Genomic DNA, 13,128 nt, shown 5'->3' with positions numbered 1-13,128 from the left:
ACAAAAAAAGACCTAATCCCTTCATCAAAAAGTCACCCTCACCCACAAACATACAGTACTGATAAGCACCATTTTGCAGAAACCGGTGCTGCAGAAAGTTTCTAGAACTCCACCGTCTGATTTTATAAGCCACAGATGTTTCTTGGAACTCTTCCCTCCTGCTTGGAACAGTGTGGAATTCAGTCCCGGCCGAGCTCCAGCTCCAGCTCCAGCTCCAGCTCCAGCTCCGGTCTGAACTTTCTTGGAAAGCAACATTTCTCCGAAAACCCGCGCGGTGATCTAATTTGTCTGACCTGGAACGGCGAGACGGCAGGGCCATGAACCACCGTAGGTGTACTTACTATCAATCATTGATATAAACTTCAACCCGCAGCGGCTGCACCAAGGTTCGTGTACATTTTGCAGTCTGGCTCAGATAAACTCTTGGCTGCAGCTCTAAATCAGTAGTGTACTTTTGTCCCCTGGACATCCTGTGAGCACCAATGTCGATCTCGTCTGATACCTCAACCTAATGTGCATGTGCAATGTTGTAGTAGCCACAGAAAGAGCAACTTGTCTGTATGTTAGACGCTACTTAGGCTGCCTGCCATGTTCCGTACCCGTTAATTGGGATCCCGATGCTGCTTCACGCCTGTGTCGTGCAGTTGCATCAACTGTTGGAAATGTAAAAATTCCTTCCCGAACAGTTCTAAGTGCTCCCAAGCCTACTTGTGGCAAGGAGTGGTTACAGAGATGAGGCTCTTCTGGTGCCTGCGGACGGCGCAAATGGAGTACGGTTTGGGCTGGAGGGTCATGCCGAGCTTCGGGGCGATGGTGGGAATGGTTCCCACGGGGAACTGCAGATGAAACCTCTGCAACAAAGTGGTGAAAAAGAGGAACATCTCCATCCTGGCCAGCTGCTCTCCCAGGCACTGACGCCTCCCTGAAAACAAAAATCCACGAGTTAGACATTAGGTAATCCCAAATTTGTCCTTTTTTTTTTTCATGTGCTGTATTTGTAACAACGACAGAGAGAGTCTAACCCAGAGAGAACGGCAGGAAGGCCTCGCGCCTCACAAAGTTGCCGTTGGCATCCAGAAACCTCTGTGGTGAGAAAACGCCTGGATCGCTCCAGTACTTCTCGTCAAAGTGCACAGAGTACAGGTTCGTGATCACCATTGTGCCTTTGGGAATCGTGTAGCCGTTCACATTTGCGTCCTGAGAGGTGGCGCGGAAAATGCCGAGTGGTACAATGTTGCAGAATCGGAGGACCTCGTGCAGGACAGCCTCCACGTAGGGCATTTTCTGCTTGTCCTCCAGCGTGGGCATCCTCCCGTTGGCCAGGACGCTGTCGATCTCTCTGTGCACCCTCTCTTTGTGATTAAGAGATTACCAGACAATTAGGCGCACGTAACACAACATAACCGTAAAATGGAACGTCAGACTGGGTCCACAAGCACGTCTCAAGTCGCACTGACCTTGTATATTGGGGTAGAGCGCCATGTACAGCATAGCCCAGCGCAGGGTATTGGTCGTGGTCTCTGTGCCCGCAATGATGAGTTCACCCACCGAATAGATGAGGTTCTCGTAGGAGAATGAGGAATTTGGATCCCCCGCATTCCTCTCCAGCTCATCCAGGTAGGCGTCGACGTAGTGCCGCGGCATGTGTGGGACCCTGCCTTGCGAGAACTCCTTTGTGACCCGCAGCAGGAAATCGTACACCTCAGCTGCGTTAAAGAAAAGCTTCTGATGTTTTCCGAAGGGCAAATACTCGATCCATGGGAAGGCGTTGTAAAGGAGGGCCCAGCCGCTCACCGCCAACTCCACGTTCTCACTGAAGAGCTCGATCATGTGCTGGAAGTTGTGGTCGTCGTAGGTGAACCGCTGGCCGAAGATGATCAGGTTGGTGATGTTGGACACGGCGTTGGTCACGAGATGCTTGGGATTAAAGGCCTTCCCCTTGTGCTGGTCAATGGCGTCGACGAGGAACATGCACTCCTCCGAGATCTTCCTCTCGAAGAGCCTCTGGCCGCTGCCAAAGTAACGGAAAGAGTTGCAGGCCAGCTTCCTGTGCTCGATCCAGCCTTTGCTGTATTTGCAGTTGAGAAGCCCTTGGGACAAAAACAGTTTAGTTGCCACGTCAGCTGCATTTTTGCTCAGATACTGGAGATGTGGCCCGAGCTGCAGGATCGCCGCAGGGGTCCCAATGGGTCTTACCGCCCATTTTGGTCATTTTTTTGAACAGCGGTAGCGACGGGCGGTCGGCAAACACTTCGCTCTGATTATAAAGGCATTCCCTGATGCAGTCATACCCGTTTAACACCACGGTCAAGATGCCGCCCAGGTCGATACTGAAAATCTGCAAGACAACATGAGGCGACATGAGAGCTGACACCCCCTCCTCCTGATGTCTGTGCCCATTATCATGGAAATCAAATTCCTTGAAGAAGGAATGTGGCGTTAACTCTGGGAGATTTAATGAGCAGACTGACTGTCGTCAACTCTGCCTGTCTGGACCTTAAGATAGGAGGTGTGTCTTTTTGTCGGTTTCATAACTGTTTCCAGGCGAGCTGCAAGTTCGCGCCAAGCCTATTGTGCGGGATCTGTCAAAGTTCGAAGTGCAACAGCTCCAAAAAAATAGGTGTGAAAAAGGGTTTACCTGCCCGTGAACTTCGCTCTGCTTCTTCAGGAAGACGTGCGGCTCGGTGGCCAGAGACATGATGTTCCCGATGATCGGGATGGGCGAAGGACCCGGGGGGAATCCCGGCGGACGCCTCTGCTTGACCAGCTGACGAACCAGTAACACCGCGAGAAAAGCGACCGTCAGGCAGGCCAGCCCGAGCAGAGCCTGATCCCGGGAGGGGGGCACCAGAGGCGGCGACTGAGCTGGAACCATCTCCGCGGAATTGCCTGCTGGTCTCCAGCTCGGCTGACTCCGGCTTCTCCCCTCGGTGCAGCCGAGGCACAAAGGCTATCATCTTGCACATGTTCCATCCCCCGCCTCTCAGGCGAAGATTGGCCAGAAAGTCAAGGTTAACTACTGCTGAACTTCGTTCCGCTCCGATCAATAATGCGACTCAACTCGGTGTTTTAACAAAAAAGGAGCAGCGGGACCGAACATCTGTATGTGTTTGTTGAGGGGGGGGGAATAAAACGACCTGGGTCCCATTTTAAACGTATGGACTCATTGATCGGTCGGGAACGTTTAAAGATGCTAGAATAAAGACTGACGTTTAACCACCTACACGTTTTAACTTAACTTTTTTTTAACAGTTTTGGATAAGATCACAAATGTATTGCAAATTGATTCTTATAATGGATGTGATATGAATCTTTTTAATTGTAAATGAAACAATAAAACACATATAATAACGTTACTGAAAGACCTCTGAATTTAGAAATCCGATTTAAAGTTACAGCTTTATTTTTACAATTCGTACATTAGCACAAACCATTATTTTTAATTATAGCATTATTGAAAAATGTATTTACTTCTGTAGCAATGACAGAATAGTGCAATAAATAAATGAATAAAAGTGAATAGGATTTGGACACTAGAGTTGAATGGCTTCCAAAAATGCATCCATATTTAGCATTGAACCCTTGATTTATTGTATATAGTGAGTAGTGTGCAAGTTAGCTGATAGGTTCAGCTGATGATAAATATTTTTTACATATTTTGGTGCTCTTCTAGTGTGAAGCAGATAAACTTTGCCCCAGTAAACTGTTGCAGGTTCTATCACCTCAACGGGTCACAGATCAGGTCACGCTTTCTAGTCAGAGGTCAAAGGTGACAGCAGAGAACACATTCCAAAGTTAAAGCTTCAATGCGAGCGAGGGGTGTGCGACGACCTGTAACCACATGCATACGACTGTTCCAACCACAGGGCGTAAAGCTGTAGTTGCAATAACATTTTAGTCAAAAAAGATACAAAAAAATCTATTAATTTATTCACAGGTTCCTGCCGGTCGAGAGGTCTTTTGCAGGAGGGTAATCTCTGTGAACAAGGCTAAATGTTGTGGTTACATCGTCATGCTCGTTCCTCTGAGCCGTGCCGTCCTGCTAAGAAGACTAGACCTGTTTTTTTCTTACATTCTCGATTGGCCTCTGCAGGCCTCTTCATTCAGATTTCTTCTGAGCTGACCTAATGAGGAGATCCTTGCAGATTGTTAGCATGCTTCCTGCCAGCTCCATCAGAGCTGCTGGTAGCGTAAAACACATCAGTCAAGCATAATCGAATGAACCTTTTGCTACAATCGCATTACCTCGTTAGCAGTTGGGTTAAGCTCAACACCAAAGACAAGTGAAGCTGGGATTAAAGAAACAGCAGAATATTGCCCCCAGTTTTTGAAAAGCTAGATATGAATGGAGGGTTTCGACTGGGATGCTGTTTAGGATATTTTCTGCAGCACTTCAACTTGAAAGGTTTTGACTTCTCCTACGGGTGTCAGTGCATATGTGGGAGAAATCGATCAGTCTTTCAATTATAAATTCATTTGAAGAGCGTTCTTCCTGTTTTTGGTCCCTGGACCACTGTTCATTCACCATCTGGGCGACCGGGGTTATAAATTGCGTGGAAAAACAAACTGAATTACCTGCTGCTCCTGGGTTCACTAATGCTGTCCAGAACCTTCTCCTTCCTAAGAGCATCATGGCAGGGATGGCAGGAGGCCCTTTAATCCCTGTGTAACCACTGGACAGATGCTTAAATGTCCCTGGAAGCTGTAGTTTGCCCTCTGGCTGACAGCAGAAGGTGTACATCTTTGGTAATGGTTTTACTTTGTGTTTCCGTGAGCTTTAAATGTCAGGTTTTACAATATCTCCTTTCAAAAGGCGGAAAGTAAACAATTAAGAGCTACTTTACGTCTACACGTTCTGTCTGAATTTGTTGTCAATTACTAGATACAATTTCCTGATTCGTTCCTCTGTTACGTAACTTAGTTGTCATTTATTTCCCCATTCATTCTCTAATTACTGCAACTCTTCCTAATCTGTTTTTTCCCCTAATCTCCTCTTCCTGCCTCATCTTTCTATTCTGCACCAGAACTAAAAAAAAACATTATAAAAAAGCATCCTCATCAGAAAGTGATTCTGATTGTCTACGTCATTCTAATCATCTCCATCATCGGTCCAGCTTTAATCTGAATGAAATGGAGGCACTTTGGGTTCCATCATGCGGATTTTTCCACAATGAAAAAAAAAGGCAAACAGAAGAGAGTAATGAGAGAATCCTACTTTATCCAGACCTGCCTGCCAAACCTGCTATCCTGTTAGTGTCAGTGACAGATGCCAGGCGTGACATCTCGATGAAGTGCATGTTCTGGTATCCTGTTGCAAAGCTGGCGAGGAAGAAACGCTCCCCTGCAGCCAAGAGGAGGCAGCTTTTGACCCCAAACTGCGCATGGTTCAGTCTGCATATCCCATACTAAATGTTAGCATTTAGGCTAAATAACAACAGAGGGAATCATCTTCAGTAGTGCAAAGATGGTTCATGCTCTGATCGCAGAGGAGCATTTCATGAGGTGGCACTCTAGTGTTAATTCATGAACCTTTGGAGATGGCTAAGCCACCAAAAAGTGAATGAAGTATTGGGGAATTATTGGCTCTGGCTCTGAGGTGGCCACAGATTTTGTTGTAGAAATGATAGCAGACAATAAGGCGCCCACCCTTTCTGCCAACAGCGCCGATTAAACCGTCAGACAGGTGCTTGTAACATCCTGGCTGATCTGGGTGTGCTAGCTGTCAACCCTGGCTGCCTCCTCACACAATTTTAGGTGTCAATATGAAACAACTTTGACGGGAATTCTCACCGGGGGCTTTTAGCGGCCCGCCCGCGGCCTTGCCGCTCATCTTTTGTGCAAAGACAAATTCCCAGTGACTCAGCTGCGACTCGCTGATGAGCGATGCAGAGGAGCATAACGGCGCCCTCTGTGTCATGAATGCTCTCCTGTGTTGTAATTAATTTTCCAGGCCAATTCATGCCTAACATTAGGGGATGTGAACAGTGTGAGTTAATTGCATTCCTGACAGTAGATGTTTCCCCCCTGGACTTCTGTATGAACTGATGTTCCTGGTCAGGCAGTGGTGGGGAAGGATGGTTTTTACTGGTTAAATATGGAGGCCGAGCCGCTGACGGTGAGGCACAACGTCTGTATAATTGTGTGTATTTCTGCCGACGCTCTCCTGTGTAATAACCTGCTCTCAACAGTGCTAATGGTCTTATTCACACTAATGAGTTTCCTCGTGACGTCAAATAAGTCAACAGATATAGATAAATATGTTGGAGGCAGGATGCTTTGTTGTGGATCATTCAGTATTGTTACATAAGGGGAATTAGATGATGGCCAGAGACCAGCAGCTCAGTAATTAGCACACGCAAACAGACAGAAGACACTTGGTTCTGCGGAGAACTCACGATACGCTAATCCCACAGACATGCATCATGTTGATCAACTATCAGGCATCAGGAGCAGGATTGATACTGTTATGTGATATGTTGATATGTTTGTCTTTACAATGCAGGTATAAAGTAGCTATTGATGTTTAGTAACAAGTACTTAAGCAAAATTAGTTTAAGTTTAAATGAAGTATTTGATGTAAGACAGCATGTGAATGTGGACTGAGAGCTTCCTTTCGGGTCGGACCAAATTCATATTCCCTCTCACCGCGGTCCCACATAAGGCTGATTTTCACTGCAAATGATGCCAGGGGATGTCCTGGTATCCTTCAGGTGAATTACACACACATGTCACCATTCATCCGTGTCGCTTCTGTGCACGCCCATTTGCTGGACTCATGATTGGCTGGCAGTCCGAAGTAAGAGAGATGAACTGGCCAATAAAACAGGATGGAGCTGGTCCTGAAACCCAGGAGGTTTGTCTATAAAACCCTTGCGTGCGTTCAGAGGTCTGCAGAGCCACAAGTAAGAATATCAGCGACTCTTCAGGACCAGGACATCCACCCACCAGCGGTGAGTAGTCAGTCATTCCTGTTTGTTTAGGACAGGCTGATGAGAGGGAACCAAACCGAGGACTGCATGAAAACACCGTTCTCCACAGGGGACCAACGTGATGCTGAAAGCCGGGACGCTGCTTCTGGCGTACGCGCTGCTTGTTTGTCCGATGTACTTCTCGCAGGCAGCTCCATCCAGGTACGCTCGCTGCATCCTCCCTGTATGAATGGATGTAAGGTCCGTCAAGGCCCTCTTGCACTGAACAAAGGTGTGTTTTCAGAACCAGTAAAGAGTCTGTCTCAGATGGAGTCTCACTATCGAGCGATGACGCACAGAGGTTATTCAATGCCGTCAAGGAGCTTCTGCAGATACCTTCAGATGAAGACCCCCAGACAGCCGACGGAGACGGGTACCAAATGGCTTTAAACAGTTCAAATGATGCACCCGCTTGTGGGATAAGATACAGATGTAACACACTTTTTTTTAAAAGCTCAGCAGCTCCAACTTGTTTGCTGTTTTTATCAAGGTATATGGTGACATTCGCATGACTGTCCTCTGCAATGATCCTGTAATGCATGAGGCTCACTCACTCACTCACTCATTCATTCATTCACCCATCCATTCAGCATTAACTCAACGCCACTGGACAGAAATGAACGCCAGCGTGATGCATGTGAAGCCTTCCTACAGAACCGGAAACGCAGCATGGCAACACAACGTTCGCTCATTCTGCATGTTGGTGTCGCTGTAAGTTTGTCTGCATGTTTGTCTCCATCTCTGACAGTGTGGACAGGCCGGTGTCGCGGCGCTGCGCTGGGCTAAGCACGTGCGTGCTGGGCAAACTTTCCCAGGACATTCACAAACTCCAAACCTATCCGCGCACCAACGTGGGAGCGGGGACGCCCGGCAGGAAGCGAAGCCTCCCCGAACAATACCAAAACTACGACAGCCCGTACAATTGAAACTGTCCGTCTCATCGACCGTCTGCTTTTCCATCCGACCGCTGTTCACGCATGACGATCCAGCTGTGCGGCCAAAGTCACGAGACACCCTTTTTATTTTTTAACCATCATTTTATTAATGACAGAAGTGTGGTAGAACAAAAAAAATAATTTCTTACAATAAAATCTATAAACAGCCAAAAATCCTTATGCTTTTTGTCTCTGTGGCAGCTACGATTCTGCTCCAATAAAGTCAGATTTGAATGGAAACTTTTTAAATCACATAATTATTCAGAAATGCAGGGGGGAAATGGTAAGCACGGCTCCCTCGACAGGACATACAGATATTACCTTGTGTTTAAATTTTACCGACTCTGCTGAACTCTCTTTTGGAATGTGAACATTTAGAGTAGCCTAATGAAGCACATTTCACTGCTATTCTTTATTTTATTTTTAAGTAATACAACAGTACAGAAGCGGGCGTGCAAAACAGCCACATGCGTAACCCACCGTTTGGCCGACTTCCTGAGCCGATCAGGAGGACTCGGGTACAGCAACTTCGTCCCCACCAACGTGGGCGCTCAGGCCTTTGGCAGACGGAAGCGGCAAAGCCCCGTGTGAGCACCAGAGCGGACACCAAGTAAGTCACAACCATCACTTGAGCCTTAGAAATAGTAAAGTAATGTGGAAAAAAACAACATGGGGAGAAAAATCTTTATCTTATCTGAAGCTCTAAATTGCCTGTGTGGGATTAAAGAGGTTCACCATCGACGTCTACAGCGGTCGACACTAAAACCACTCACAATATGTTTTTTTTTGTATATTTATAATTTGATCCTTTCAGTCTCTGAAGTTATGGCTGGCAGAATCGGGGTTGCTATGGTGATCTGAGAAAGACAGCGGGCGTAAAAATGAACTTTCAGACACAACTGATACACATTTGGGCAAATTTCATTTTTCTCCTTTCTTTCAGGAGCACCTTTGTCCTGCATCATCACCAGAACCTGGCAGCATTTCCTCGTGGTATATTCTCCGCTGAAACACGATCCATCTACTTTCATGTTAGCGCCAGAACGTTATTGTTATTTATTAAAAGTCTGGATTCAAAAAATAAAAAAGTGACCTTGTGCCATAGTGGGAAACTAATCCCAAAAGATTTTCTCCGGTCAGTGTGACCATCAGCAAAACTGTCAACAACTGTGACCGTCTTGTTCCTCGATGTTTGGCAGTTTCGATTTCACTTTAACGAACAATGCCAGTGTAAACTCATTACCTGATGACTGTAATAGATGTGAAATAATGTGAATAAATGGTATTTTAGCTACCTGTGGCTTCTAGTACTGCTTTGTGATTATATACTGTATGCTTGAGTATCTTTCTAACTTTCTAGCCTCATTTTGGCCCCTAGTGGTTAAATTACGTTACTGCACCCCCAGTGTCTGTAAGCTCTTGAGACATCAGAGCTATAATAATGTGAAAATATCAGTTAGAATCATAAAGCTTTGAGATATATAACATTGCAGCAAGTCCTGCATAAGTCTGGTAAAACAAAATTAATGATATAGAACACACAGATGTATCACAAGCTTATTGAGTTTATATTATTTTTAAAAAAGGCTCGGTGTCTATGATATTTATGATTTTTTTTAAGTTGGTAATTTTATTAGTCTCTGTCCAATAGTCATCTTAATCTGAATTAAATACTTCTTGTGTACCAGGAATAACAATATTAAACTTCTATGTGCAACACCTCTGATCAGCTATCATGACTTTTTGAGAATTGTGTGTCAGGAAGTTTGGTGTTTATTTTTTTAACGGATGGTGGCCTTCAGTCACTTTCCTGATTAATTTGTTTTAGGCTCATCGGCCCCCTTGAGTATTTCCACTGTCTCTGGAGTTCCTGTGCAGCAGACTCTGAACTTCATGGCTGCTCGTCTCCTCTAATTGACAGACCTGTTGTTTTAGTTGCCCACCAGCCTGTTGCTCTCTTGGTAGGAAGATGCATTTGTACAAACTTTGATGACATCACTAACAGACTGCCAGCGTGATGGCGGAATTCTAATAGAACATTTTCAATGTCCTCCTTGTCCTGGAGTCCTTAAGGTGTCTGAAAGAATGTCTCCTTCCACCTGTACGCTCCACCCTGCTGCTGTTCAAAAACAGTGGGATGCCCAATGAGCCAGAGTATCAGCACCGTCTTTAGTAGTAGAGAGCAACACAGGTCCGAATCGTCTCTCTTGGCCATCCAAAGATCATCATGCTGCTGAGATGAGCCCTCGCTCGTCCATCTTGTCTATGTCCTGACTCAGAAATGGAAGGTTTTTCCCTTCAGGCTGAGGCAATACTCAGGGTTCACTCTCATCTGTTGTCAGAAGTGCAGTCTTTCTACTCCTGGACCATTTTCGGGATAAAATTTGTTGTTGTAGTGGAAATGTTGCCCTCTACCTGGTTGTTTGGCACAGAACCTTTTTAAAGACTACAGGTGTCCTTTTGTAGACATTGTGGAAGTGATATCAACACAGCAACGTGTATGCAGAGCCAGCTCCACTTCTGAGGAGTCAGTTGTACTGAGAGGTGTAGTATGAGTACCGATATGTGGTCAGACACTGGCTGCGACCATGTACGCTGCCAGCCAGTGTGTCGTTAGCTACCCCAAACAGGAAAGGCTAACCTTGGATACGACAAAAGGACCTAGCATGTTGTGTGTGTCCATGGAAGGAGTGGGAAACAAGATCTGGTCACAGTCAGCTCTGAACCTCTGGACACCAAGTAAAGGGAGGCCTGAGAGCAAGTGTAAGAAATTGGGTCAATCTATGGGACAACCTACTTGTCCTACTACTTGTTAAGGAGGAGTAAAGAGGGGGTATTTTTGGTTGGGGCACACAGCTTCAAGGGGCTTTTAGAGGGTTAAGACTTTTAAAGGTTAGAATTGAGTTTACATTAAGGTGAGGCATTTATCTGTGTTGCGATTATGATCTGGGGCTGGAAGCTACCTATTGAGTAAGTCCTCACAAAGACAGATTGACAAATGTGTTAATATTTTTGTTTTAATGTCTGCGTGTAAAAAGCTGGTCCCCTTTTCATTCACTTGTATTTAGGTTTGACATTAGTGACCCTAAAAGAGGATCAGCCAAAGATGAACAGGTGGTTTACTCAGCACCATCCAATACTTAAGATTTCATTTTGACACCAATTGATGAGCTAATTAGTGTCTGAATAATTAGTGTAGGCTTTTGAGTATGTTTAAATCTATTACATCTATTGCTCTGTAGCGCCACTATGTGGTAAATATATACATTGCAGCGTTAGTGTATGCAGTTGTTTGTGTGTATTGTGAGAATAGATTAAATTTTATATTTATTTTTAGTGTTATTGAAAGGTTCACTGTTTTAATTAAATATTTTTCACTCTCAGTCCATCAATGGGCTTGATTTGCCTATGAGAATACATGGTACAGATTGACTTTATATTCTTAGACCGTAAAGTTCAGCTAAAGAATAATAAAAATTACATTACAAATTACAAAACTGCTGAAAAAATACAAGTCAAAAATTCTATGACAGTTCCACGCTGGAAATCACTGAGCTCCGGAGAGTGGCCCATTCTTTCACAAATGTTTGTAGAAACAGTCTCCATGCCTAAGTGCTTGATTTTATACCTCTGGCTGGGCCAAGTGATTAGGACACCTGATTCTGATCATTTGGATGGGTGGTCAAATACTTTTGGCAATAAAGTGTCCATTGTTATCTTACCCTGAAAACAAAGTCCGAATCCTCCAAACTTTGCGATTGTGAGGACGTGTCCTCACTTTCCAAACATGTCCTCAATGTGTTGGTGGAATGCATTACTATGGTCCTCAATATGGTGCAAATACAAGAACACACACACACACATCTATTCCATTTCCAGCAGACTCTACTGGAAATGCCATTCAATAATACAAGACTTTCATATTCTATTCATAATATGCTATTATGAATACTGCAGACTAGTCTGCTGGGTTTAATTTAATGTAATTTCAGGGCCTAATTTGGCTCCCTACATGCCAGTGGTAGAGTATTTGATCTAGAGACTCGCCTGTCACTTTAAAATTTTAGGTTGGTCTTCAAGGATCAACTTCACACAGTTTTGGTTTACATTTGTTTTTAGGCAATTACATTTTTAGAGATTATATTGATTATATTTTAAATTATATTGTTTTATTTTAATTGACTATGACTGATTTTGAATTATTTAACTTCCAGTGTAAATATGCCCGACCAAAAACATGACATCATTGTGTGTTAAACTTGGTGCAAGTACAGTATTAACTGCTGCCACACACACCTTGAAAGAACACCATAATTAAGGTTTACATTTATAATCCTAAAACTAACCCTGAGTATAAAGTGATGTACTTAAATGTAATTTCCATGTTATGCATTATCTTTTTTCAGAGCTAACATTTTTGCTTGTTAACCAGATATTTTGATATAAAGTATATATACCAGTGGCACTATTCTTTTCCTTAAATTCAATGGACTTTCAATGGTGATATCCTTTCTTGTGCCAACTCTATTTATCTATCCAGTATCTGGTTTTTAGTTGTTTTTTTTTAAGTTTAGAAAGTGCTCTTTAAGAATATGTAATGTCATTTTACAGACTGAAGGTGGCAGCAAAGAGCCACGCTGCTCCTCCACTGGGCTCATTCATTTTTCTATTTCTGGAGCGTCTTAAAAACAGTTTGCTGTTTTCTTCTGTCCCAGATTTATCAGATACATAATTAATGCAGATGTCTTTCCTTTCTGGCTGTAAAACCATCTAATCATACAAATTATTCCAGCAAGGAGGAGAAAATTCATGGGATGACTTAAAGAGCAGCGTTTATAATTGATGATGTTTCAGTCCATGGTGAACACATAATGGCAAAATGTTGTTTTAATCCAAAATGATCTTCTTATTTTTGTACATCTTGAGATGGTTTGTGACTGTGAATATCAATAACTTCACGTGGAGTTCACCCCCCACCATCACCACCAAAACAAAACACCTATTATTTGCAAGCCGTCAATTTTGTTGATTTTATATTTCTGTACATTCATTAAGACAACTCGAGCACTTTTGAAATGTAACTCAGAGGAAGGTCAAAAATCAGTTCACTGTCATTGGAAAAACTGAATGAAACCTTCTAATAACATTTGTTATTGTGAAAAGAAAAGCGTGCATATTTTTAAGAACCATTTCATTGTTGCCCTTCTGGACATCCACAACTCTCT

The 13,128-nt window shown here is 44.0% G+C and overlaps 2 protein-coding genes across 3 annotated transcripts; one reads left to right on the top strand and one right to left on the bottom strand.

The window, feature by feature from the left end:
- Nucleotides 1-210: 210 nt before the first annotated feature.
- Nucleotides 211-2,875, bottom strand: cyp2r1 (cytochrome P450, family 2, subfamily R, polypeptide 1). Its single transcript, XM_003969957.3, has 5 exons — nt 2,639-2,875; nt 2,197-2,338; nt 1,458-2,090; nt 1,023-1,352; nt 211-922 (listed from the first exon to the last, which is right to left on the bottom strand). Exons 1-5 carry the CDS (start codon nt 2,873-2,875, stop codon nt 705-707), a joined length of 1,560 nt encoding a protein of 519 aa, XP_003970006.1. The 3' UTR covers nt 211-704.
- Nucleotides 2,876-6,468: 3,593 nt separating this feature from the next.
- On the top strand, nt 6,469-9,571 carry calca (calcitonin/calcitonin-related polypeptide, alpha). Of its 2 annotated transcripts, XM_029845818.1 has the most exons (5): nt 6,469-6,950; nt 7,039-7,130; nt 7,213-7,341; nt 8,332-8,513; nt 8,847-9,571. In XM_029845818.1, the coding sequence occupies exons 1-4, from the start codon at nt 6,828-6,830 to the stop codon at nt 8,492-8,494; spliced, it is 507 nt and encodes a 168-aa protein (XP_029701678.1). In that variant the 5' UTR covers nt 6,469-6,827; the 3' UTR covers nt 8,495-8,513; nt 8,847-9,571. The 2 variants fall into 2 exon arrangements, with proteins under 2 accessions (XP_029701678.1, XP_011608487.2); XM_011610185.2 differs by lacking the exons at nt 8,332-8,513; nt 8,847-9,571 and adding an exon at nt 7,717-8,314 and having other exon boundaries at nt 6,472-6,950.
- Nucleotides 9,572-13,128: the final 3,557 nt, after the last annotated feature.

This window comes from Takifugu rubripes, chromosome 13 (genome assembly GCF_901000725.2).
Source record: "Takifugu rubripes chromosome 13, fTakRub1.2, whole genome shotgun sequence".
Lineage (NCBI taxonomy): Eukaryota > Metazoa > Chordata > Actinopteri > Tetraodontiformes > Tetraodontidae > Takifugu > Takifugu rubripes.
The sequence above is the reverse complement of the archived record's forward strand: the minus strand, read 5'-3'. Positions and strand labels throughout refer to the sequence as shown.

Bases quoted from the DNA above. Each gene is read 5' to 3' on its own strand.
- cyp2r1 (XM_003969957.3), bottom strand. From the start codon at position 2,875: ATGGTTCCAGCTCAGTCGCCGCCTCTGGTGCCCCCCTCCCGGGATCAG. The intron at 2,339-2,638 runs GTAAACCCTTTT...GTTGTCTTGCAG, and splicing joins AGAGCGAAGTTCACGGGCAG to ATTTTCAGTATCGACCTGGG. The intron at 1,353-1,457 runs GTCAGTGCGACT...TTAATCACAAAG, and splicing joins GCTCTACCCCAATATACAAG to AGAGGGTGCACAGAGAGATC.
- calca (XM_011610185.2), top strand. From the start codon at position 6,828: ATGGAGCTGGTCCTGAAACCCAGGAGGTTTGTCTATAAAACCCTTGCG. The intron at 6,951-7,038 runs GTGAGTAGTCAG...CGTTCTCCACAG, and splicing joins AGGACATCCACCCACCAGCG to GGGACCAACGTGATGCTGAA. The intron at 7,342-7,716 runs GTACCAAATGGC...CATCTCTGACAG, and splicing joins CAGACAGCCGACGGAGACGG to TGTGGACAGGCCGGTGTCGC.